A 27,648-nucleotide genomic window follows, 5' to 3' on the forward strand; every position below is an offset into this window, starting at 1 on the left:
ATTGCCGTTTTAGAAAAGAGGACTATAAATGTGGTACATTAATAAGGAAGCAATTGTCCTGTATTCTCATCTTTAAGGTTTATAGATATATTAAAAATATTTATTTGAGGTTTATCAGTCTTGAGTCAAGACTTCTGCTTTGCATTGTTTTTATGCTCCACTGTATGGAAACACAACTGTGTAGGCTGAAACGATGTGAGTTTCACAACTGACTAATTGACCACAGGGAAAATTACAGCAGGAATTTGTCCAGCAAGAGCCTATGACCAGCTTCATGTTCTCCTTTGATGTGTATTGCTTAACTGGTGTCTGTCTGCAGTGATGGATAACTGAGTCATTCAAAATGCATGGCAAGCAAAATCTGTTCTAAAATAGATGGTCGTAAACCTCTCAAGTGGTTTGGAAAGCAAGGCCAACATGCAAAATAAGAGAAGCCACGAACCATGTCATGAATGGCTCGGGAAAAAGGGATAATAAAGACTCTGGAATCTATCCATTGGGCATAATTTATGTTGTAAAGAGGACATCTGCAAATCAAACACAAATTTAAAAATAGGATTTTCATTTGATTTGAGAAGCACTCCCTTGGGTGTGAGTTCAGATAACCACTACTACAGCTGTCTGTCTTTTTTTTTTCTTTCATGCTAAGGGAATTTGTTTTTTTAAAATAGCTGATACTCTTGTTCACACAGAAATGTTGCTATATCAGATGCATAGTACTACACTCTTCCCTACATAACCTATTGCTGGAAGAATCTTGGACGGGAAGTAGCTATGAGTTCCATTACAAGTGGGAAAGCTTGCACTACTGGAGGTGCTGCATTTGTTCTATATACAGAGGACTTTACTTTCTAATCCCATCAATCTGACCTTTTCTCAAACACTAAATATTAATTTAAAAATACATTTAGTCTTTATATCCAGAATCTAGACACTTTCAGAAAGTGATACAAGGTCATTCTCTTTACACAGGTCTTTCCCTAATAAGGAAGTCCGAGAGCAGTCCAGTGTTGTTCTTTGAAGGAGGCAGCAAAAACCTACTCAATTTTGAAACCAGCTAATACTGAGATTTCTACATTCACTTTAGTTTCTTACTGTGAGTAGAATTAAAGCAGCCTTAATACTCTCTCAAAAGGGAAGGACAGTCTCATTAACTGCAGTAAAACCAAACATCAGCGTGTTGCATTTCTGCCTTGCAGCATGTTTTGGGTGAAAAACAATTCTGTTGAAACTATCATACTAATTTTCTTCAGTGATGAAAATATTCCAGCATGCTTTTTTAAAAGTGTACAAACACTGTGTGTCATTGCTAATTTTCCCAGTATTTGGACCTGATTCTGGTCCCCCACTAGTATATATCTGGAGTAACTACTGAAGTCAATGGAGTTACACCAGCATAAAACAACTGCCTTCAATTCTAGTATGATTTAATTTGCTAACCATTCGTGAAGAATATCTGGAACAGCTGAGAGTGGCAAAGATATTTCCTTTGTGGTGAAGTTACCCACTTCCTTCTTTAAACATACAAAAGTTCCTGTTGCCAAATCCCTCTGCTTATTGATTCAATGTGGAGCGATTGCCTGGGCTAGAGCTATTGTGTAATGAATAAAAAGGCTGTTTATTGTTTTCCTCAAGTCGTATCATGTTTTCCATTCTTAAAACAAGTCCCAACTGAGGCCAATGAGGAGTTCAGCTTAGAAACAGCTGGCAAAGTAAGTCCCTTTAATATTATTCTTCCCTCGACACATTTACAAAAACCTCTGTGAGGCCTGGTCTACACTACGCGTTTAAACCGATTTTAGCAGCGTTAAACCGGTTTAACTCTGTACCCATCCACACAATGAGACCCTTTATATCGATATAAAGAGCTCTTTAAATTGGTTTCTGTACTCCTCCCCAACAAGGAGTAGCGCTAAAATCGGTACTACCATATCGGATTAGGGTTAGTGTGGCCACAAATCGACAGTATTGGCCTCCGGGCGGTATCCCACAGTGCACCATTGTGACCACTCTGGACAGCAATCCAAACTCAGATGCACTGGCCAGATAGTCAGAAAAAGCCCCAAGAACTTTTGAATTGCATTTTCCGTTTGCCCAGCGTGGAGCTCTATCAGCACGGGTGGCCATGCAGTCCCAAATCCAAAAGAGCTCCAGCGTGGACCATACGGGAGATACTGGATCTGATCGCTGTATGGGGAGACAAATCTGTTCTATCAGAGCTCCGTTACAGAAGACGAAATGCCAAAGCATTTGAAAAAAATCTCCAGGCCATGATACAGAGTCCACAGCACAGTGCTGTGTGACAAGCGTAATGGAAAGCCAAAGAATCACATGGACGCTCATGGAGGGAGGGAGGGAGGGGGTACTGAGGACTTCAGCTATCCCACAGTCCCCAGCAGTCTCCGAAAAGTATTTGCATTCTTGGCTGAGCTGCCAATGCCTGTAGGGTCAAACACATTGTCCGGGGTGGCCCAGGGTATAGCTCGTCAATGTACCCCTCCCGCCCCCGTGAAAGAAAAGGGAAAAAAAAAGTTGCTTGACTTTTTTCAGTGTCACCCTATGTCTACTGAATGCTGCTGGTAGACGCGATGCTGCGGCAGTGAAGAGCAGTATCCGCTCCCCTCCCCTTCCTGGTAGCAGACGGTACAATATGACTGCTATCCGTCGTCATAATCAGCCTGTGAGTGCTCCCGGCTGGCCTCAGGTGAGGCTGGCCAGGGGCACCTGGGTAAAAATAGGAATGATTCCTGGTCATTCCCAGTAGATGGTACAGAACGGCTGGTAACCGTCCTCATCATAGCAACTGGGGGCTGAGCTTCATCAGCCCTCTTCCTTTCATGTGTAAAGAAAAGATTCTGTACTGCCTGGACTATCATAGCAGCGGGATGCTGGGCTCCTCTCCCTTGCACCACTTAATGTCCTGCCTGGACTATCATAGCAGCTGGAGGCTGCCTCCCCCCATTTTATCTCAGTAACAAGTCAGTGTTTCTTATTCCTGCATTCTTTATTACTTCATCACACAAATGGGGGGGACACTGCCACGGTAGCCCAGGAAGGTTTGGGGATGAGGGAAGCAACGGGTGGGTTGCTGCAGGGACACTCCCTAGAATGCCATGCAGCTCATCATTTCTGCGGGATCTGACACGGAGCGGCTGTGCTCTCTGGTTCTCTGATACACTGGCTCTCTAGTATACTTGCCCCATATTCTAGGCAGGACTGACTCTATTTTTAGATACCATAATGGGGGGGTCATTCCCATTTTTGTCTTTGCGTCCCCAGCCGACCTCAGCCAGGGGCACCAATGACAGCAGCAAACGGTACAGAACGACAGATAACCGTCATCTCATTGCCAATTTACAGTAGCACAGCAGACGGTACAGAACGACTGATAACTGTCTCTGCTGTCATGCAAATGCAAATGAATGCTGCTGTGTAGCGCTGCAGTATCGTCTCTGTCAGCGGCATCCAGTACACACACGGTGACAGTAAAAAAAAGCTGAACGGGCTCCATGGTTGCCGTGCTATGGCGTCTGCCAGGGCAATCCAGGGAAAAAGGGCGCAAAATGATTGTCTGCCGTTGCTTTCCCGGAGGAAGGAATGACTGAGGACATTTACCCAGAACCACCCGCGACAATGATTTTTCCCCGTCAGGCACTGGGATCTCAACCCAGAATTCCAAGGGGCAAGGGAGACTGCGAGAACTATGGGATAGCTACGGAATAGCTACCCACAGTGCAACACTCCAGAAATCGACGCTAGCCTCGGACCATGGACGCACACCGCCGAATTAATGTGCTTAGTGTGGCCGTGTGCACTCGACTTTATACCATCTGTTTTACAAAACCGGTTTATGTAAAATCGGAATAATCCCGTAGTGTAGATGTACCCTTAGTCTCCTCTCACTTACACCAGTGTAATACCACAGACTTCAGCAGAATTCTTCAATTTTCAACAGTATAAGGGTGAGGAAAAATCAGAAGCTCTGGGCCAAAGAGCTGAATTGGCAACGTTTTACTGACTTAAATGGAGCTATAACAATTTACACCGAGGATTTGGCTCATTATCTGTAAATAAAATGATTATCAACAAAGTTGTCATTTTACGTTACAACAACACACTGAATATATAAATTAAAATGAGCTTTTAGTTACAGCAAACTACGGCCACTTTACTCCTGAATGAAGAAATCCAATGGGGGTTTCTGCACGTTGACTTCACACCTTTAGTTGTTCTGCCTTAATTTTCCTGAGTCCCCATATAGACATGGCCCCTATTTTGTAATTAAAGATATTTTCATAAAAGTAGGAAGGGGCCTGACTCTGCTCTCACTTATATACTGGGTCTATACTAGCATAAGTCCAATGATTTCAATTGAGTTACTGTTGATTTACATTGGTATAAGAGGAGAATCGGGCCTAGGGTCTTTGTTTCTTAAGAGTTTGTGCTCCTGTTCCTTATTCCTGACATGAGAGCAGCTGACTAAGGAAATGATTACAGTCACTGGGTGAACATGTGAGAGAGAGAATGACTCTATATCCAAGTGGTTAGGTCATCTCATTGAGGCTCTAACCTGAAGTGTGTGCACTCTCTTTGGTGCAGAGTGGGAATTCTAACTGTTTACAAGGCATATCATAATAGCAGAAAGACTCTGCAAAGCAACATTTGTGTAATATAGGTGAATGTACCTCCAAAACTCTGACAAAAGGCAAAGGAAAAGCATTTACAATAAAGGAGGCAAGGAAAGATATTTTAGGTATGATATTTTACAGTATTATCTAAAGTCTGTAGTGTTTATGTTATTTTATTTGAGTACATGTATATGCAACACCATAAACATGTGTTCCCTACAGGGTTGTCAGTCCAGCAATTCCAGCTCTGCATAACCTTCCAAATCAATACAGTCAACACAGTAAACAATAAACAGTTACCTTTCCTGATCTATACATGTAATTTACAGCCTGGAAGTAAAACAGTATGCTAGCAAATCTACCATAAATCACTTATCTGAAAAGTAAAATAAGAATTAAAAATCACTACTGTTACATGCATAAGTGAAGCAAATGAGGCCTGCTAAGTGCTCAGATTTTTCATGCATCCACTGCTAGGCTGCAAAGGTGTGACCATTTCAGAAAGCGAGAGTTACAAATAGATGAAGTAAGATTTTGTGTCTTATTGAAACATGCTGCATAATTCCTTTTTGCACTAGTTACAAATTGCTTTAGGATTGAGGTCATTTACAAAGTGATACCTGGCAAGATGTATTTCATACTCCAGCTCTGCGTAAAACCACACTGAGACCAGAGGGGCCAACAGAACCACCTACAACTGGCATATGTAGAAACACTACAAATATCAGCCCTAACACACCCTGGACTAATACACTGTAGAACTCCCTCCCACAGGAGGTCAGAAAGTCAATTACTATAACTGGATTTTTTTTTTAAAGGGCTGGATGATTTTATGAGCAATATTTTTAGTTACACAAGTAAAAATGGGCTAACTGAATTTCATGTTTCACAGCATAAACTGATTACTGCTGGGGTCAGGAAAGAATAATTTCCCAAGTATAGAGCAGTGTACAATTGGCCAGATCCATTAAGTATTCTTCTCTCCATATTCTTTGAGGCATCAGCCATTACTCACTGCCAAAGGCAAGCTACCAGATTTAATACACTGCTAGTTGAAGTGTAAGGCAAATCTTATGTTTCTAATAATACGAAAAGTGTACTTTTTTCCAGGGCCAGTTTGTAGAGATCTTACTCCATGCAACCTCTTGACCCCAAATAAAAATCCAAAGTCCACAAGAAATCCATCTCTAAAACCCGAGATCTAATTTAAATATGTAATAAATTAACAATCTGGAGGAATGATTTAGTAGTCTAAACCTCAGATTTGAAACATGGAGACTCACTGGAGCATAGATGTCCACAGTTTATTTAGCACTTAATCCTTCTAAAGATACCATGGAGAAGGTGAGACTTGAAAAATCAAGCAGCTCGTGAGTGTTTACTTGACTACTAAAGAGCACATGACACATTTCCTAAGGATAGCACATTGCCCTGGTGCCCTTGGCCAGAACCATGTCCCTGCTCTCCCATCGCCACTGGATGCTAGTGAGCTGCTGCTCCCCACCCCAGAGGTGGCTGCATTTCTTGGTGGTGGTTATCTGCTTTAAGGGCCACAGACAAGGTGGGTATTTGTAACCACCTCCTTCTAAGACAACAGCCCTCAAAGTCCTAACAGGAGGAGCACATCCATGACCTGTGCTAAAGAAGCACCATCCAAATCTATGGCAACCTCCCCCCGAAATCCTTCTCCAAAGCCAGTGTCCCCTTTCTGCCTCCTTTGTCGTGTCCTGCCCCCATCTGCAACCCCTGCTCTAAACGCAGGGTGTCCCACTCTGAAGCACTCCCCACGTTTTGTTCTCACAGCTGACCCCCTCCCCCTGTTCCCCTGCAGCGGCCCCCCGGCGCCCTGTGAGCCCCCCTGTTCTGGTGCGCCGCCCCCTGCGCTCGCTCCCCTGGCAGGGCCGGGGGGGCAGGAGACGCTGCAAAGTTGTTCCTCCCTCCTCTCCTCCAGCGTCCCACGCCCGGCGGCCAGAGCCAGCTGCTATCGGAGCGCGGGGAGCGGGCGGCGCTTACCTGCACCCCCCTGCGCCAGCGAAGAGGCCTGTTCCTGCCGCGGCGCCGCGCCTTGCAACAGATGGCCGGGAGGACAGGACCTGCGGACCGGGGAGCCGGCCCAAGTGGGGGAAAGGCCGGCGGAGGGGAGGCGCCACCTGCCAGCGCGGAGAGGGCCAGCTGCGGTGTGTGGGGCAGGCGCTGCTTGCAGCCCCGGGGCTGGACACCCAGCTGGGCCGGGGGCCGCGTCAGTCCGCCAATCAGTTGTTAAGCCGGACCCTGGCGGGCTCAGCACCCCAACCCAATGGGAACTGAGGGGGCGCAGCGCGTCTGACCATAGGTGCTGGAACTAGGGGTGTTACCGCCCCCCTTGGCGTTTAGTGGTTTCAATTATATGCAGCCACGGGTTTACAGTTTAGTTCAATGGCTCTCAGCACCCCTGCTTCTCCCAAACTATGCCAATACTGCCTCCCCCCCCCCCAGCATGTACCTCACTAGAGCACTGCATGTGCGACTGTCACCCACTGAAATTCAATCCCTAATTTCATAATGTTCTTTCTTAAGCTAAAATCCTTAAACTCGAGCTCTGTACACAGCCTTGTCAGGCATAAATATTGAAACTAGAAGTTCTTTCTGGCCTGCAGGCAAACCCAATCCTAACAACCGATGAGGAAGAATTTTCCTCAATTATGACTGGTGCTTCCATTTAGAAACTAATGGGACACTGTGGCTCCATTTGTGGCATCTTTGTGCAGTTGCGGCTGGACATAAAGCAGATGTGCTTAGGTGGAGCTGGTTGAAAACATAATTTACAGATTTGTGAAAAAGGTGCAAAATCTCAGAGCAAAACAGAAATAAACCTGTCTGTTTTAAAAAGTGAAATAAAGATGTTTTAAGTAAGAGTAATACAAAGAAATGTGCAGTTATAATTAGGTAGTTCATTGGAGGAGTGGTAATTTAACATTCTGCTTTGTTTTAAAATAGACAACCACCACAGTTATTAAGGAGACATGTTAGTAAAGGCAGGTACCTGGAAAAGAGGAGACTAAGGGGGGGATATGATAGACGTATATAAAATCATGAGTGGTGTGAAGAAAGTGAATAAGGAAAAGTTATTTACTTGTTCCTATAATATAAGAACTAGCAGCCATCAAATGAAACTAATGGGCAGCAGGTTTAAAACAAATAAAAGGAAGTTCTTCACACAGCGCACAGTCAACCTGTGGAACACCTTACCTGAGGAGGTTGTGAAGGCTAGGACTATAACAGGGAGGTTATTCATGGAGGGTAAGTCCATTAATGGCTATTAGCCAGGATGGGTAAGGAATAGTGTCCCTAGCCTCTGTTTGTCAGAGGGTGGAGAGGGATGGCAGGAGAGAGATCACTTGATCATTACCTGTTAGGTTCACTCCCTCTGGGGCACCTGGCATTGGCCACTGTCAGCAGACAGGGTACTGGGCTGTATGGATCTTTGGTCTCACCCAGTATGGCCATTCTTATGTTCTTATGTACCCAAACTGGTGGAAATATATAAAGCTTAGTAAGTAAAATAAATAATCACTTAGCTATTAACTGGGCCAGATTCTCTTCATTGATTAATATAAAGCCTAAGTTCTTCATAGAGTTACAGAAGATGTATGTCTATGTAAATAAGAGCTGAGTTCCGCTCCTCCTTTGGTATAGTTCCATAGTAGAATCTCCTCAAACAGATATATTCCACTTTTTATATTCTGAAACTTCAGACACAGAATCTTAACATGTTTCAGACAAACCACATTTTATAACGTATGGGTGAAAATCCTGGCCTCATTAAAATCAATGTGAATTTTGCCATTCTTGGCTGGCATAACTCCATTGACTCCAATGGATTTATATCAACAGAGAATTTGACCCTACATGTTTATAAGTGAGAGATCTGAATCATCATGATATTATATGGCATCTTAGAAACAACAACTAATTAATTCTCACACAGTCTCTGTAAGGCAGGTAAGTTGTATTATTCTCCATTCAGATAAGGAAACTGAGGCACAGAGAACTATAGGGACTTGGTTAAAGTCACAGAGAATCAGTAGCGAAGCTGAGGTTAGAACACATGAGTTCCTGGCTGGCAAGCCTATGTTCAGATCATTAGACCATGCATTAGACAAGATACCATAAAATACTAGTTCAGCGATTCATTCATAGGTTTATAGATTTTAAAGCCAGAAGGGACCATTATTTCATCTAGTCTGACCTTACATATAGTGCAAGTAATAGAATTTCACCCAGATACATATATATATGGAGGGGCCCAGTAACTTGTTTTTGACTAAAGCATATCTTCCAGAATGGCAGCCATTCTTGATTTGAAGCTGTCAAGACATGGTGAATCCACCATTTTCCTTGATGAAGACCTTTTATCCCTTTTATGGAATAGGTAGGGCCTTATCTTTTCAAAAACACCCATTTTGATCAACAGACTGAGATGATGTGGAGATACTCTGTAGTGGGTTAGTCTGCACGACAGGCCGAAACTGCACAACATATAGACACCCTGGCCATTCCTCTTCAGGCATGCAATTTCCTCTAGTTACACCCATTACAGCAGCAAGGAGGGCAATGGTATAGGAACATCTATGCAATCTCTATGCCACTAGAGGATCCCCTGGAATTAGGATAATCCTGGGACAAATATGCTGGTTCTACTGCTAGATTCTGCCTGTGGTGTACAAAGCGGCTGCACTGCACTGAATGATCTGGCCCCTATTCTGCGATTTAATGTTGCAGATGATATTACTGTCAAACAACTCTGCTGTGAGCACCTGCCCTCAGAAAAAAGAACAGGAGTACTTGTGGCACCTTAGAGACTAAGTACTCCTGTTCTTTTTGTGGATATAGACTAACACGGCTGCTACTCTGAAACCTACCCTCAGAAAGTTGAGCTTTCTATAAAACAATCTAAATGCATTGTTTAAATGCCTTCATTTATCTGCTGTGCTAAGTAACTCTGGTGCTGACAAATATTTTAATGCTCCATTTATTTCAATGGAATGTTTGTTGTGGGGATTTGCTAGTTGAGATTTCTAACAGGAGAAAGAAAACCTTTTACTTCTAGGTCACTGGCTCAAATCCAGCTGAAGGTAGTGATGGTGTAAAGCTCTTACCATTGGCTGCCCAGTGGCCTGGGTGAAATGAATTTGGTACTCATTGCAGTTTTCAGTGGACGCTGGAAAGGTATCCACTTGTAATAAAACAACAAAGCATGCATTGATTGGATTGCTTCTCTGGAAGAAGCCAAGAAAATTCTTTTATCACATACTCCTGAATGGGAACAGGGAAGCTTGCACTACCAGTTGCTTGAGATGTGCCTGTTCTGTTGGTAAATAAAGGCCATGCTGTTGTCTATAAAGCACCTGGCAAACTGGTGGTGCTTCTATGTAAATAGCAAACAGACAACCTCAGTTGTAAGCACACTCAAGTCAGCATGTTTGACAAACATCAAACATTCACAGAGGTTAAAAATTAGATAGTTTGCTGGAAGCAAGCATGAGCAAAAGCAGTGAAGGAGTTAAACGGCTGATTAGAGAATGAGTTCTTGTAAGTGTTTTAGCAATTAGAATGGACTCAGATTGAATTTTTTGACATATAGGAAATTAAATGTTTTTGTTGGTAGTATTATTAAATAGTAACCTTCATGTGCCAAAACAGTGTTGTAATGCATTCATAATTTTATTTTGTACAGCAAGAGTAGCAAGACACCATTGCTTTCAAATTATGACCCAAATCCATTCTCCACATTTCTTCTCATGTTCATTTCTTGCTTTCCTTCTGTTTCTTTAAGGCTTAAACATGCTCAAGCTGTCTTCCATTTCTGGTTTTGTTTGTAATTTCCCAACAAGCCTTTTTTCCTATTGAAATGATTCTGCTAAAGGCAGGAGTTTGCAAATTATAAACAAATTGTGACAGTGTGAATGTAATTGGATAGGTTGGAAGTTTATTAGAGGCAGATAATTTGGCTCTTTTCACATATACACAAGTTACAAATAATGTCTTAATTTGGATGAAAGTATTGCTGGTTTAATTATATATATTATTACAGAACTTTCATGTAACTTACACGAAAAGTCCAAAAATCACATAACTGTAGATATTTCACAAATGTATTGAAAAAATATTTATAGGTTACTAGATACATTAATAACCAATATGTTATATTTTTACATTTATCGAGGGAAAGGGTGATAAGAACATTGTATAGTGTGGCTATGGTGATGTTGCTGGAAAAAACATATTTTTTAATTTCCTGACTTTAGAGCTCTTGAGCTTGTAGTCTTAATGTTACATTAACTGGAGTTTTGAGTTTTTTTCTTTTCTTCTATGTGCAATGCATCCATTGTTAAATGTACACCTGTAGATTTAAGAACGTTTTCTATTGCACATGCTCAGTATGCAGCTTTTAAATGGTCATTTTTGCTAATTAACAAATGGGGCAGAAGAGGTTCAAAGTAAGCCCTGTCTAAAAATGTTTGTTCAGAATCTTTGTAAATGAAAAATGTATATTTTATTACACTCACATAGACACAACCTTAACAAACTCAAAAACAACCTTTATACAGAAATCAAGCTTGGACAATTTTCAACCCAAAAGGTGAATGTTTTGGCAAATAATGAGCATGGACAGCAGACAGAACTGAAATGATTTTGCAGCTGTAGGCCCAATTCCGCAGTGAGATTACTCCAAGTAGTAAGTACGACACTCAATATTTCCAGAATTGAGCCCTTTAAATTTATAACATAATTTGTGATATAATATCCAAGTGGAAAAGTATTATAGCCAAATGGGAAAAAAGCACACACCCTTTTAGATTACATAATCATTCAGCAAAAATATGACTCATTACTGTTACCCTTCTATTTTTTGAACATCTATAAAACAAGGAATTTTAAAATAGAAATGTCAGAACTGTATAATGGAAATCTGGAACTCATTTATTTTACAGTACATTCACATGTCTTTGTTACTTTCACAATATCATTTTACTTTGTACTGTAGGATTAGTTTATTCATTTCCCCTGGACCTGATTTTGCCGCCCTTATTCACATGGAGAAGTAGCATACTGTATGGGTTGTCCCTTTGATTTCATCTGGACTACTTGTGGTTTAAGTGACTACTCAGTATGAGCAATGGTGGCAAACTCACATCCTTTGTAATTAGTAGGCAAACTACATTGTGAACTCTTAAGTTGGGGGATAGCATGCAAAACCAAAAGGGAAACAGAACTTACTAGGTAGCAATGTCTAGTTTTTGTTCAGTTACCTTTTTAGAAAAAGCATATGGGCTTGATCATCATGCCATTTAGACACAGCCCATAGTGCTCTGTTCCAACTTTGCAGAATGCCTCCCTGTCCTCCCTCACATGCAGAGAGGCAATTCTATCTTGCAGCTACACAGGCCATGCAAGAGGTACAAGGAGGGTTCTTACACTGTGCACCCACTTAAGACCCAGGCAGAATTTAGCCCATTGCATTTGCTTTGGGCCTGATCTTGCAAATCTCACTCACATTTAGTAGCACTTATGCAAGTATTCCTATTGAAGTCAATGAGAATATTTAAGTAAATACACACTACTAAACCTGTGTAAGGATTGCAAAACAAGACCCAATGGAAAGCCCTTTCATGCAGGGACTGTCATTGCTATGTGTATGTACAGTGCTTAGTAGCACAATGAGGTCCTGGCTGAGATCCCTAATTGCTAATGCAATATAAATGTTAAAAACAATAATGGGACTAATTCTCTGAGCTAGAGCAACAGAAAAACACTAAAGGGCTATAAAGCTGATGTAGTTGGCTACCTGGGGATTTCCCTGGGGTAAGCAGCCCCACACCAGCCCCACTTACTGCCTTCCTTATAGATGGTTGTTGGGGAGAAAGGAATGCAGTTGCACTCCAGTTATTCCCAGCAGTGGAATGGATCCTTTGGGCCATAGGCACAGGGTGAAAGTAGCCTTGGCCAGCTTCAGACCAGACTTAGGACCTCAGTCTCCAAATCACCTGCACAAAAGTCTTTGATATTAGATTAGGTCAGACTGAATAACAATAGACAAAAGTTCTAGAGGTAAAGGGTCAGAACCTGCCTGTCAGGGACAGCCCAGCCATATTACCCTAGATGACAGGCATTCTGAGAGGGAGTATGCCTGCAACTACTCTCCTTTCCACAGGCGCTGACTTTCCAGTGTGCTGGGGGTTGCTCGACCGCCAGCTCTGCCCCAGGCCCAGGCCCCATCCCCGTCCCCACCCCTTCCCCCAAGGCCCAGCCCAGCTCCACTCCCAACCTTGCCTCTTCCTGCCCCATTCCACCCCCTCCTCCAAGCATGCCATGCCCTCGCTCCTCCCACCTTCTTCCCCAGAGCCTCCTGCACACTACAGAACAGCTGACTGTGGCAGGTGGGAGGCCCTGGGAGAGAGGGGGAAGTGCTGATTGGCAGGGCCTGCTGTTGGGCAGGAGACACTCAGGGAAAGAGGGGAGCTGATGAAGTAGCTGGTGGATGCTCAGTACACACCACTTTTTCCCCGTGGGTGCTCCAGCCCCAGAGCACCCATGGAGTCAGCACATATGCTCCTTTCTGCACTGCAACCTGCTCACCTGTGTGCTCTGTTCCCATTCTAGCATGACTCTTCCCACTATGAGGTATCTAACACCTTCAAGGGTGTAAGGAGGGAGCTGCCCTGCCGTGATCCTGAGAATCCTCATTCATGCAAATAGTCCATTGAGTTCAATGCATGAGTGCCTGGGTTTGCAGTATATTTGTAAGGGAAAGTGACTCAATTCTCTTTTTAATTTAGAGCTAAAGGTAGCCTCATGCACTAAAACTGGACCTGAGTCACCTCAGTGTTACTGCAGTTTTACACTGGCATAAGGCCTTTGAATTCAATGGAGTTACACTGGTGTAAAATGAGTAATACAATGGAGAATCAGGCCCATAGTGTCCACTTACCATCTCCTCTCTTTGATACTTGAATGCCTTTTTAGATCTGTTTCATGCTGACCTAAAATGATCTTGTATCAAACATTTTTGTATTTGTTTCAGTATGTAGAACTGATTAGAATGAGACCTTCCCCTGGGAAGTAGATGAGTTTTACAGTAGATGAGTGAAACAGCCAACTTCTTTTTGCTGGCCTAGGAAAATTTTTGTTAGGTTTACCCAGAATTCCAAATACCCAAGCCAAGCAGTCTACTGCTACTCTGAAGAAGCAGAAATCTGGTTATCAGATTTGCTAGACCACTTGCATGTTCTTAAAGATAAAAGTCTTTTTAAAATATTAATCATTTATGTGATTCAATAGACTAACAAATGGCACCTGGTACTGTTGACCGAAACAGGGGAATCTCTCAGTCTCAAGTTCGTCTCCTGCCCGTATCTGTCACTGGGGGGTTGTAGGACTCCCAAAGGGATAACCAGTTAATAACCAATAGATAATAAAAACAGGGCAGGCTGTACAATAAGGAGACTTTGCCACAGATAAGGAATGATTACAATACCATCTCTTGCAGCTCGATTCACTGATGGTTTTTTGGCCTCAGGGTGGTACCATGCAACAGGATTGCTGAAACGTTTTGATGGAAGCAGGATCTTGCAGCAGGATCAGATGATTGTTCTTTCAGGTAAGCTGCTAAATCCCTCCCTCTCCCTTTATCTGTGTTGTCGTGTATGCAGTGAGTGGATCCTATGGTAGATGGATCAGATACGTGTAGTAAGTCCCCTCCTCAAGTAACCCATGTGGGTTAAATGGCCTACGCTTAATTGCCTGTTCTGTACTCTACTACTCAGACGGGCAGCCCTGATCTGATCAGCGCACTGCATTATATAGACACTAGGTTACTAGGCAGATTAAATGATTGACTGCTGCTGTCTTTCCCACCTAAACAGAAATAGGTGCCAAACTAGACCAAGGGAAGGGACAAGAAGGTCAACAAAAATGGATGCCTTATTGTCCTTTTGAGTATTCAAGATGGGCTTAGAATGTATTACTTTACAGTGCTATGTATTATTTAATACACAATCCAAGATTAACCTGAGGCTTGACATCACATAGCATTTAGAAATAAGTCACCTTATTACGATATGTCACTCAAAAGCACAACTAGCAATTTTAGGGTACAACAACATGTTAAGAGCTACTGCAGAACCTTTATGGATGTTATGGTGTTATAGATGGCTTGCCAGACAAAGTGTGCACATTAATGCGATATGTAAGTAGTTAATGACATCTTTCTAGCTGATGTTAGTGAATCCAGGACATGAAATTCATAATTGACTGAACAGTGGATAAATTCTCCAGATAAATGACTGTATTGTTACAAGATCTGTTGATAGTACAATGGTTTCCTGGATTTAATTCTTTTCCTAAAGACTCAGTGTTCCTGGTTTTTAACATCCGTTTCCTACTGTAGCTTGGTTTAAGGTTAGTCTAAAAATATCAGATGAAAAATGTATAACATGGTATAGAGTGTATTAATAATAGATTTGTATATTCTGGTTAAATAACTGACCGTAGGACCTGACATTCAAAATTAGTAGTAGCAGAAGTGATAATGTAAACTTTGAAGAGGCTAGAAATGGGCCATTAGGTACTGATATAAAAAGCAGTCTGAACAGACAGATAGATGGACACATTTGTGCATAGTACATCTGTTAAGAACAAAATCAAAATTTAAAAAGAAAAAAATGTGTACAGTGTTCCTGCTTAGGGCTTAGTTTTTCCTTAGCAGTCCCTCCCAAATGGGTACTACACACTCAAAGTAAAGATAAATTCTGCTGCACACACTTCAGTTACTTCCTTCTTCTACTAGCACATCCCTCAAGACATCCACAGAGCTTTGTTCTTACCAGATGATGAGCAACCTCAGCCTCCTTTGGAATGGGTCCTCTTCCACAGTCAAAAAGTCGTAATAGTTATGCACAAACCCTACTGAGTTTTGTGGGAGTTTCATATATGGGTTGTGGGTATGTATTGAGATTATGCATAAAAGTGTGTATGTATGTGTTTGCAGGAATGAGGTTTAAGGCTGTATCAAGTCTTTAAACCTGGACTTCAATTCAGACAAGTATTTGCCCTGTACAAAGGAAGAGTCTTCACATTTTTACTCCCACAAGTAGTCCTTACTTACATGAGTAGTCTCATTGAAGCTCATAGGACTGCTGGTCTGATTGGTGTCTACTCATGCAATTCTATGTTTGTAGGATTAGAGCCTAACACAATTAATCAGAACTGAATATACACATTATGTGCAATATGAGTGAGTAAATATTACAAAAATAATCTTATTTTATTTTATGTAGCTTCAATGATGCATTTATTTGCATATATATGTTTAGTGCAAAGTATGTTGGCTTACGGAGGGCATAAGGATCGTATTTCAGTGTGAAAGTGTCAAAATATGAAAATAACTGGGAAGAAATTAAACTGAGTTTAAATATTAATGTATCACATATCATAAACTAAATTTATATTAAACTAGGACAGATTCTAATTCTTAAGGAAGGTCAGGATCTGGTGTCTCAAGAAGTTAATCACGTCCTTCTAAGCCTAAATGTTATCAAAGAACTATTCAGTAACATCAAAACAATTTACACAAAGGATCTTTCTTGTTACTGTCCAGATAGGTGGCTATTAAGCTCTCAGATAACCATAATAAGGAAAATAAGTGATGATTAAAAACTAAGGGCCTGATCCACAGCCCTTTGAGGTTTTTCTATTGACTTCAGTGGGCTAAATTGTGTAAATTACGGTGGGCAAATATTTGTAAGAAGAGATGATTTATTAAGGAGACTGAAAAACCTCTTGAAACATTGACAGTCTGTTTATTGTAAAATATGTTTTTACCAGTGAAACAAAATTTATGATGGCAACTGGTGCTGCAGTAAAATGTGGAATGTGTAATATGAAATGTGGAAAGTGTTTGGAAAATATGATTTAAGTATGGGAATTCTTCTGTCATCCTACACTTGCCAATCTTAACTCTGAATTATGACTTTCTCAGGGTATATCAATACTACCCGCCAGATCGGCGGGTAGTGTTCTATGTATCAGGGATCAATTTATCACGTCTCATCTGGACGTGATAAATCGATCCGCTAATCAACGCCCGTACTCCACCTCTGCAGGAGGAGTAAGCAGAGTCGATGGGGGAGCCTCGCCAGTCAACTCACCGCCGTGAGGACGGCCAGGTTAGTCGAACTAAGATACTTTGACTTCAGCTATGTGAATAGCGTAGCTGAAGTTGCATATCTTAGTTTGACCTCTACACCCACTAGTGTAGCCCAGGCCTAAGCCAACCTTCCCTATGGATTGTTTTTCTCCAAAATAAGTTCAAACATGACCAACTGCTCTCACATGGAAAAAAGGTTCAGCATGTGTTTCTAAGTAAGAACATAAGAATGGCCATACTGGGTCAGACCAATGGTCCATCTAGCCCACGATCCTGTCTTCTGACAGTGACCAATGCCAGGTACTTCAAAGAGAATGAACAGAACAGGGCAATTAATGAGTGATCCATCCTGCCATTCATTCCCAGTTTCTAGCAGTCAGAGGTTTAGTGACACCCAGAGCATAACGTTGCATCTCTGACCATCTTGCTTAATAGCCTTTAGTGGACCTATCCTCCATGAACTTATCTAATTCTTTTTTTAACCCAGTTATAGTTTTGGTCTTTACAATCTCCCCAGCAATGGGTTCCACTGGTTGACTGTGTGTTGTGTGAAGTACTTCTTTTTGTTTGTTTTAAAACTGCTGCCTATTAATTTCATCGAATGACCCCTAGTTCTTGTGTTATGTAAAAGGGTAAATAACACTTCCTTATTCACTTTCTCCACATCATTCATGACTTTATATACCTCTATCATATCCCCCTCCCTCAGTCAGCTCTTTTCCAAGCTGAACAGTCCCAGTCTGTTAAATCTCTTCTCATATGGAATCATTTTTGTTGCGCTTTTGTATCTTTTCCAATTCTAATATATCTTTTTTGAGATGGGGCAACCAGAACTGCATGCAGTATTCAAGATGTGGGTGCACCATGGATTTAGATAGTGGCATTATGATATTTACTGTCTTCTTATCTGTCTCTATCCTAATGGTTCCTAACATTGTTAGCTTTTTTAACTACCACTGCACATTCAACAGATGTTTTCAGAGAACTATTCACAATGACTCCAAGATCTCTTTCTTGAGTGGTAATAGCTAATGTAGACTCCATCATTTTATATGTATTGTTGGGATTATGTTTTTCAATGTGCTTTACTTTTCATTTATCAACACTGAATTTCATCTGCCATTTTGTTGTCCAGTCTTCCAGTTTTGTGAGATCCCTTTTAATTGTTCTGCTTTAGTCTGCTTTAGACTTAACTAATGAGAGTAATGAAGTAATGAAAAGGGATGTAGATACTGAACACAGTCGCCTTTTGAGAAGAAAAGGTGCACTTGGCATTGCATTTTCTAATGAGAGAATGCTAATGACATGTTGCAAACAACAACGGTACCTCTTCAAGTTTCAGCAGAACACAAGTACAACTCCAATGTACAAGAATTTCCAAGACACACTGTTAGGAGCTACAATAGTTATGGAAGATAGATGTTCTCTTCTTTACAGTTTTGTTCCTTAAACTTGGAATTCTCCAGTTGTTAATTGATGTTGTAAGCAAGAAGACTATGAAGAAAATGAAAAAAAATCATGTTATTTTCTTTTCTAATAACTACACTGGTAAAACATGAAAAAAGTATGTGAATGGTTTATGTAGCAGGTTCTCTGTTTTTGTCAGTGAGGCATACATGTCAAGAACTGAACACAGACCCATACTTTGCTTATTTTATGGCTAATAGTTGGGCAAAGATTCAGGAAACAAATTTTCTTAACAGTCTTTAGGCAAACTATGTTTTAAGCAGTTAGCCAAACTCTAAGCGTAATGTTTATTTCATTATTCATAGCTGTCAAATTTCTTTCACTGAGGGTTCCATATGCAACCCACAAAAATAAGGATTTTCTGTGCTAAAGCTAAGGATCAGATAGATTATGCTCTGTCCTTAGCTCACCCTGTTGACTACTACAGTGTAATGATCGTAGAGTGTCTTTTTCTCTTTTCAGGTGCAAATCTTGATGAATTTCTGTGCACTGCTATGGATATGAGCCCAGTTTAAGCGATTTCCACACACCAAATCTTTCAGAGCCACCATGTATCTTTAAAATAGTTCTGCTCCCTTCTGAATGTTGTATCTCTGTGAAGAAAATCCCTAAGGTACGAGAATGTTTAGGACATAGAACTAATACCAGATGTAAGCTATGCGAGGGGGAAAAAACAGTCTGTTTACTGACTTAGAGCATCATATGTAAAGTTTTGGGGCTGAATGAGTTAAAGCCTCCTTCATAATTACAGTAACAAGTAAGCTTCTTTATGATAGTTCCAGATATATGATTTGCTTAAAAAAATAACTCCGTCACCTGACTCCATCTGCTCTTCAACAAACTGATAAAACACCAGCTTTGAAATGAGCTGTAGTGGGTGGGGTGGAGTCACAACAGAAAAAGGCAGCTTGCGCTTAATTCAGCCTATTATTATTTTTTTAAAACGATTGAGCGCCATATGGGCTGCAATATTTTGACATAATGGTATGAGTTACTAAGTAGAAGTAACTGCTGCAATCATTCAGTAAGGTCCCTTATTTAAAATCCTCAAGAAATGTTCAGCCAGACACTTGATAGTATATGTTAACCCTTCAACATACATACCCAGGAGTTTAAAAACAAAGGACCAGACACACAGCTGCTGTAACTTGGTACAACAGATGAAGATCTGGCCCTATATCAAAACAAAGAAAAACAAGTAGACTACAAAGTGAACTGCAATCCTCTGTCAGTTTTAAAGGGTCTCAATTGTAATTTTAAGGGCCCTAAAAAGCCAGACAAAATCACTGATGATCCAGTCCTGCAAACACTTTGTACCAGTACAGTTTACCACTGATTTCAGTGGGATTACTTGCTGTAGTAAATTCTACACTCATTGCTAAGGCTTTTTAACCAGTCCAAACCCCTGCACTGATGCATTTATAATAGTTTTTAAATGGTTGTATCGGCTTAGTTTGTGCCTACACATTTACTGACACAAACTGAACAGATATATATCCAGTTTAAATACATGTAAATGTTCATCCACGGTTTTGCATCGGGTTAACTAAATTGGTTCAAAATCACAACTTTAGATAAACAGGTGAACTTTTTATAATCCAGACCTTAATGTTGGCAGAATCAACCCCCCATTTTATTTGGTATTCATCTTAAAAATGGCAGACTAGAATTTTTTCAAACTTTAGATAAGCAACATTGTGTTAATGACTTAACATTGTGCTAAGGCCCAATTTGCCATTCAATCTGGAGTATATTTAAAAACATTTTTGCTGAGATATAAATATCCAATGGAGAGATTTGTCACAGAAACTTGATCACACTAGCATGAATTTCAAATAACTTTAGGTGTATTTACATACACAGGGACATTGATCTGAATGTGCAGTTATACCAAACATTCCTGTATAATTCCTGCTTTGGAAGTAGCTACTCTGCAAGCCTTTACCTTCTCGACATTGTGCTGCGTGTTGCTGGATTGCTTGGAAGGACCAAATAACATTGTGCTATAACAAATCCTCTCCATAGTACAGCTAAACCAATTTAACGTAAGCTATGTTCAAGAGAACTGTGTCTGAGACTGCCTTTCTTGTAGGGTCTGAAGAGAGGTATAAAATGGTTTTAATAATCCGTAGTGTGGATTCAAGCCACGTTTGCCACCTCACTTCCCTTAATAAGGTTTACAAATTATATTTTGACTTATTAAATTGAGACTCTAAAACTCAAGCTTTAATACTGTTTTCGAAAAAGCTGAGAGGGGAGAGGCCATGGAGTGAGCCTTTACATTGAATTTAAAAGCAAAAGGCTAAATTCATCTCTGGGGTGACTCTATTGGCATCAGTGGAGCTACAAAGTTATTCTTAAATAATCTTAGTACAAATGAAGTTATAGTACAGATGTATTTAGCACAAAATTCTAAACAGATGAAATAAAGAAAGATAGGCAAGACAGTGAAGGATGAATTAATTCCCCAAGTTCTTTGAGGTATGGTCACTAGCCTAGTCAAAAATATTGGTGAGAAGGAGTAGTGTGGACTCGAGAGCAAAACACCACTAGTAGTAAGTATATTGCCCCTAGGGACAGCTTCTACCACCTTTTCTCACATTAAGTAATATCTTACTCTGTGAACAGTCCTATTGAAACCAATGAGCAGCATTTCCAAAGAGACCTTCATGCCAGATTTCCAAAGGTATTTAGGAACCTAAAGATACAGATAGGCACTTAATAGGATTTTTAAAAGTGCCTAGATGTCTACCTCTCATTGATCTAATGAGAATTAGGTACCTAGGTGCTTTTGAAAATCCCATTAGGCACCTATCTGCATTTTTAGGTGTCTAAATACCTTTGAAAATCTGTCCCTGACTGAGCACTTCTGAAAAATTTACCAAATGACACTAGTTATAGAGTAAGGTACTGCTAAATATGAGTATGGTTGGCGGAATTTGTCCCTACATGTTTACAAAACAACTTTTGTTGCAACTCCATAAAGTTGCAAGTTCTATATGTAGATTTTTCTTTTTAGCATCACTTGCATTAAGCAGTTGTGTGCTGAAGAATTTTATATTTTTTAGTAAAAAGCAAGTTCTCACTAGGCAGGTACTTTATATTCCAGCAGTTTTGCTGAAAAGATATGTTTGACAACCTTGTGATTAAAATCAGGTACAGACTCATATAGAACCATAAAAGAAAATGTGTGCTTCAATTTTGGGTTCAAATATTTATTAAAACAACACATGAACAATTATTTTCACCCAAACAGTGATCCTGCCGGCAGTACCAGTAATGCAGTAGCTAATATTCCACCCAATTGATTAAACATTGATGGTAGTAAAGATTAAACCATAATGCAAAGACCTGCTATGCACTTTTGCTATTGTCTAGGAGCACAAATAATTTTTAATAACAGATTAGCTAGCAAAAGTACAGAGGTAACCACAAATAAAAATCCCTGTCTTGGAACAGACAAAACCTTTTATCGGGTTTAGAAAAATAAGACTCTAAAAGTCTAGGGTCTGATACTACAAACACTACTGGGAGTAGTGTTTATTTCTGCTTTCCATTTCTTATTTAAAGTTACTCACGTGCGTAAGTTTTTGTTGGGTCTGAATCTCAAATGCCTTTTCAGCTGGCTCTTGGGATTTGATAACTTAGAGTCACATATAAGCAAGGCTTAAAGAGCACAAGCTCTGCCAGAATGGTTTTCTTCTATCAAAACACAAATGAAAATCACAGCTTTAAATTATTTAGCAGAACAATATTTTACATAAGCAGAATATATGTGCTTTTAACAAACCAAGAAAGCTAAGGATTTATTAGGAGGCCAAAGGGCCTATATTTGAATGAGTAAAAAAAAATATCAAAACAAAAAACAAAACCGATTCGAGATCCATAGTCCAGTACATATTCATTTGAATATGGTTCCAGAAAAGTACCTTGTTTTGTCCATGTTTATGGTAGTTGAAGCAAGAATCTAGCTGGAAAAGATGACATTAACTAATGGTAGAAAATCTAAAATGACAACGCTACTTTATTGTGATCAGAGATGCACAATATATAACACAGATTATTTTTTTTAAATATTGGGACACTTAATTTAAACATACCTCTAAAACTTCAGCTTCCTATACATGTGCTATTTGTTTACAATTTACATAACTTTTAAAAAAAATAAACCAGAAATCAAATCTTATAAATACAGTCCCAGAAAGAAAGTTGTGTGTTAATGGGAGGTACATAATACAATCTACAGAACTTCAGAACACACTCCACGTGTTATTAAACTGCAATTTGGACCTACTTTGAAAAAACAAGGCCTAATCCTCTGCTGTTGGTACCTTGTGCCAATGCAAAGTCCTTGTAAAATGCTAGCAAAGGGCAGGTTACAGCACCTTTCCTTCTATTGAGTAGCACTTTACTCTGTTAGTAAGCTTATTATTTTGAAATCAACAGAGCTTCTTCTGGAACAAGGTGCTGCTACTCACCATCAGTAAAGGCGGCAGACTCTGTGGCAGCATTTTATACTTACTTTGCATAGGTGTAGAGTGAGGACAGAAGTGCAAGGCAAGTAGAGATAAGATATCTACCTTTTTATAACACTGTCACAGCAATGTGCTAAATCTCCCCATTAACTATTTACTTTTAATTTTTTTCTATATTAATCTAAACAAGATTTTATGGGGGTGAGGGGGAAATCCCCCATTTTGTGCTGATCGGAATGTTGGGCACCATCCAGGGCCAGACTGCAACCTTCTTGTTGGTGTTGAGTAGTTACCTGCAAGACTTCACTGGGACAAGTCCTGCCAGCAAATGCTCAGCAACCTGCCAGATTCTCCACTGCCTTGTACCTGGGTCCTATAATTTGTGGCAGGGAGAGGTGTAAACGGTTGAATGCAAAGAGCATGGTGAAAAGGAGTCCCCCTCACCATGATGGGCACCGAGGTGACTCTAGGCTTGGCTTGGTTTTGTCAATGCCACTTCCCTTCCAAGGAGAAGCCCCCAGCTGGGACTCCTGTGCTTACTGCTCCTAGTAGCCACCACAAGAAGCTGTTTCCTAACCCAAAGTCCAGGTCTCTGCTGCCCCAGGGGCATCACCCTTTGAGATACTCGTTCCTGAGCCTGTTTAGCCTGGCGTCGTGGCTCCTGACGGTTAAGGAGAGCAGCTCGTACTTATCCCGGAGCCCCGCGGAGATGCCCAGGGTCTCCGTGAGCAGGGCCCGGGTGTGCACGAGCATGGCCTGGAAGTCATCATTGAGGCGGCTCTCCTCCTTGCTCTCGTGCTCCTGGCCCTGCCGGAACTTGCTCTCCAGCTCGGCCAGGGACTTGTCGGAGTTGGAGTAGGCGTCGCCGATCTGCTGGGATTCCCTGCGCAGGTACTTGCCGTAGCTCTCCTCCCCGTCCAGGTCGTACGAGATGCTCCTGGTGATGCCCTCCAGCACCCGGCCCGCGTCCTCCACCTGCCGGCCCAGGATGGTGAACTCCTCCCGCAGGGTGAGGCTGGGCCCACCGCCCGCCGGCCCCTGCTCCCCGCCCAGGCTGCAGCGCCGGTGCTCGCTCACCCTGAAGAGCAGCTGGCACTTCTCCGGGTCGTCGTTCTCCTCGTAGTCGCCGTCCGGCACGAAGTAGTGGTGCAGGGTCCCGTTGGACATCTCTGGGTGCAGGGGACCGTCGAAATAGCCTCGGCACAGGCTGCCCAGGCAGCTGAGCCACAGCAAGCGCAGCCCCAGCATCCCGGGGGCGGGAGTGAGCCAGAGGGGCTCGGAAGGGGCGCAGAGGGATCGGCTGGTCGGAGAGAACAAACACGCGCTCACGACCCTGCCCGGCTACCCCCCGGAGCAGGGCAGCTCAGGGAGCGGCAGCAGCCGAGGCAGTCCGCTGCCTCCAGCCACTCCTCACAGCATGCTTCATTAAAGGCACTGCCTTGCTCCAAGCTGCATCCAAGGCTCCCCAGCCAGAGGAGATCCCCTGGAAGATCTCCTACTGCCCTGAGTCACGTCGGGGATTCCCCCCCCCCGCCGCCCCTTTTCCAGGGCTCAAGCAAAACTTTGTGACTTTCTTCTTTTTTCCCCCCTTCCCCCTCCTTTCTCTTGCCGATGAAATGTAGCAAAGCCGAGGGGGTGCAGAGGAAGGCTGAGATCAGATAGCTCAGTCTGGGGCTCCGGAGACCTTTGCTACTATTTCTTTCACATCTGGACTGGTAATGTGGAGCTTTGCTTTTGGCTAATGCTATCCCTAGGATCTTTCTGCTCTCAAATTACACCACGGTTCCGTCACTTAAAAAGCCAGGAAGCCAGTTTGGAAAGAGTCCTTACAGTAGGACTCCCTTATTAAAGCTACAGTATCATGCATACGTGTGGGTCCATAAAGATCTGCCACTACTACCTATTCGTGTTGAAAAAGTAAATAGGGCGTTCAAAGGGGAAAGTGTCACCAGTCATTCAACAAGTCAAAGTTCTGGCAGCAGTGAATATATTAGTTTGAAAAAATTAGCCAGAAATACCAAAAAGATTCCCTACTTAACTAGCATCTTCTCCCTTACAATCCCTGTAATTAACATTTCTTGAACACTGTCATTTGCAGAAACAGCAGTATGTGCTTCCTTTTAAGAAAGCAGTTAACAGGCTTGATTATGGAAGGTAGACAACAGGCTATCCCTCACCCTTTACAAATTGAGCAATCATAGTATTTTTTAAAGTGTTTCACTATAGTTCCATATAGGTTTCAAAGTGTGGAAAAATAAATACAGGATGAAGGTCTGGAAAGATAAATAGAAGATATCTATACTTTCAAATCATACAGTTAATCACTGATAACAGGAAAGAGAAAATAAAGAATATAGAATAAAGCTTTAATATAATAAAACTTTCTAAGTTAAAGCTGAAAAATGAAATTTCATCTTATCAGGCAACATAAGAATATAAGGATGGCCATAATGGGTCAGACCAAAGGTCCATCTAGCTCAGGCCTTGGCTATACTGGCACTTTACAGCGCTGCAACTTTCGCGCTCAGGGGTGTGAAAAAACAGCCCCCGAGCGCTGCAAGATACAGCACTGTAAAGCCTCAGTGTAATCAGTGCCGCAGCGCTGCAAGCTACACCCGCAGAGCATGTGGTTTATGTGCAGCGCTGGGAGAGCTCTCTCCCAGCACTGGCGCTCCAACCACACTCACCCTTCAAAGCGCTGCCGCTGCAGCGCTTTGAAATTTCAAGTGTAGCCCTACCCTGAGTATCCTGTCTTCTGACAGTGGCCTGTGCCAGGTCCTTCAGAGGGAATGAACAGAACTGGTAATTATCAAGTGATCCATTCCTTGTCTCCCATTCCTGGCATCTGGCAAACAGAGGTGAGGGACGTCATCCCTGCCCATCCTTGCTAGTAGCCATTGATGGACCTATCCTCCATAAATGCATCTAGTTCTTTTTTAAAGCCTGTTATAGTTTTGGCCTTCACAACATTCTCTGACAAAGAGTTCCATAAGTTGACTGTGCGTTGTGTAAAGAAATACTTCCTTTTCTTTGTTTTGAACCTGCTGCCTATTAATTTCATTTGGTGACCCCTAGTTCTTGTATTATGAGAAGGAGTAAATAACACGTTCTTATTTACTCTTTCCACCCTAGTCATAATTTTATAGACCTCTAACATATCCCCTCTTAGTCATCTCTTTTGCAAGCTGAAAAGTCCCAGTCTTATTAATCTGTCCTCATATGGAAGCTGTTCCTTATAATTTTTGTTACCCTTTTCTGAATCTTTTTCAATTCTAATATATCTTTTTTTGAGATAGGGCAACAACATCTGCACGCAGTATTCAAGATAACCTGTTTTTGTATGAAAAGCTGGGTGCATTTTTGGGAAAAGTTTTTGAAAAATACAGTTATATTTGTCTTCTAGGGACAAAAATATATATTTTGAATTTTTTTTAATCACAATTTTGGCTAGTTTCAGCAGTTGGGTTACTGGGGATGGTGGTTAGTGTGTAACCAGTCTTTAATTGTCAGTGGAAGTCTCAAGCTAAGAATAAGGTAAGAAGAAATTCAGCATATATACACTCTGGAATTGCCACTTCTTTGTTAAGGTGGTCCCTTTGACATAAATATTTCAGCTATAGACGAGTGTTGAACCTTTCTGCATGTTATAAGGTTCACAGGCACTTGGGACCTGATGCAGGTCCCATTGACTGAACTGGGAGTTGTATTGGGCTCTCTGCATTTCTCATAATTATTTTGGTCATTTATGTCCAGATCCACAATGATACTTAGTCACCTAAGTCTCGAGCTTAGGAACCTATATCCCAGTTTAGGCTCCACTGTGGTTGGTGCTTGCTAGCAGGGGCTGCCTCAAATCTTCCTGGGATGCTCTTGTTTCATGTCAAATTCTCATTGGTTCCCAGTTCTTTCTGTCACATGTAGTACTTTATCTGCATAAGTCTCCTTCTAAGCAAGTGTCATTGCCAGTCTATGGTTTGGCTGATATTTGGGTTGAGTTGGTCTCTGTTTTCTATCTTTCTAGAAACACAGTGCTGTAAATCACTTAGCTATAGCTTGGACAGCATGCAGTTGGTTTCACTATTACAGAAGCAGGCAAAAGACTCACTCTTATTATTGTTATTGCTCCACTCTGCAAATATTAAAACTTTGAAAATATCCTGGAATTTTAGCAGCATTTTTGCTTTCTTTGTTTGTAGAAGATTAAGTGCTTTCTTTTCAGTTCTGTTGCCAGTGTTGCAACTGCTGGTTCCTAAGTCCCTGGCTGTTTTCAATCTTATATGTATTGTCCAAACTCTTAATTAAATACTGAATCAAAATACAACTCTGCTCCCTATGGTATACTTTTGGAATGTCTGCTTCTGTAGGAAGATGACGATACAGGCTCTGTTACTTCGATGACTCAATATCTGAAGCCTGAATAAAAGCCAAAGCTTGCTGTAATAAGACAGACAGCTACCTTATTAGAGGCAACATCTACATGCTTCTGAACTGGGACACAACAGCAACCTAATTTTTGATCGAGAATGCAATTAGAGTAGTTATCAAACTATGAAATACCTATGCCCATGCTCTTGGGAAGAATAATACTTTGCAGGGATGGATATTGTCACTTCCAGCATTCCACGGTAAAGAAGGCAAATGCCTTAAAGATGAACTGAAGAGTTTTTCTAAAATACATGTTTTAAAACAACATAAAAATCCCAAACCACCAGCACTATACATGTTTAAACTGAAAACATTAAAAATGACAAATAAGATTTTAAAACAAGATAGTTGAAAATAATATCCTACCCATGCTTTACTTATCTACCAAGACCTGAGTTCCAGTTTCAGTGTTTTCCTGTCACAGTTCAGGGTACCAGCAACACCAAAGCACGGACAGAACACAGAC

General features: G+C 41.4%; 2 protein-coding genes across 5 annotated transcripts in view; both read right to left on the reverse strand.

The window, feature by feature from the left end:
• BBOX1 (gamma-butyrobetaine hydroxylase 1) overlaps window positions 1–6,718 on the reverse strand; it is an 87,791-nt gene extending 81,073 nt beyond the window's left edge. Inside the window, exons 1-2 of one of the 4 annotated variants that reach the window (XM_050955409.1) lie at window positions 6,642–6,702; window positions 3,908–4,064 (exon numbers count right to left, since the gene is read on the reverse strand). The gene's annotated coding sequence lies outside the window, so the exon portion shown is untranslated. Of the gene's footprint in view, window positions 1–3,886; window positions 4,065–6,641 lie in introns of all 4 variants that reach the window. The other 3 variants (XM_050955407.1, XM_050955408.1, XM_050955410.1) reach the window with 3 other exon arrangements.
• Window positions 6,719–19,851: 13,133 nt separating this feature from the next.
• Window positions 19,852–27,043, reverse strand: FIBIN (fin bud initiation factor homolog). The gene has a single exon (XM_050955532.1). It carries the CDS (start codon window positions 24,003–24,005, stop codon window positions 23,367–23,369), a length of 639 nt encoding a protein of 212 aa, XP_050811489.1. The 5' UTR covers window positions 24,006–27,043; the 3' UTR covers window positions 19,852–23,366.
• Between the last annotated feature and the right edge of the window lie 605 nt (window positions 27,044–27,648).

Source organism: Gopherus flavomarginatus, chromosome 5 (genome assembly GCF_025201925.1).
Source record: "Gopherus flavomarginatus isolate rGopFla2 chromosome 5, rGopFla2.mat.asm, whole genome shotgun sequence".
In the NCBI taxonomy this organism is placed as follows: Eukaryota; Metazoa; Chordata; order Testudines; family Testudinidae; genus Gopherus; species Gopherus flavomarginatus.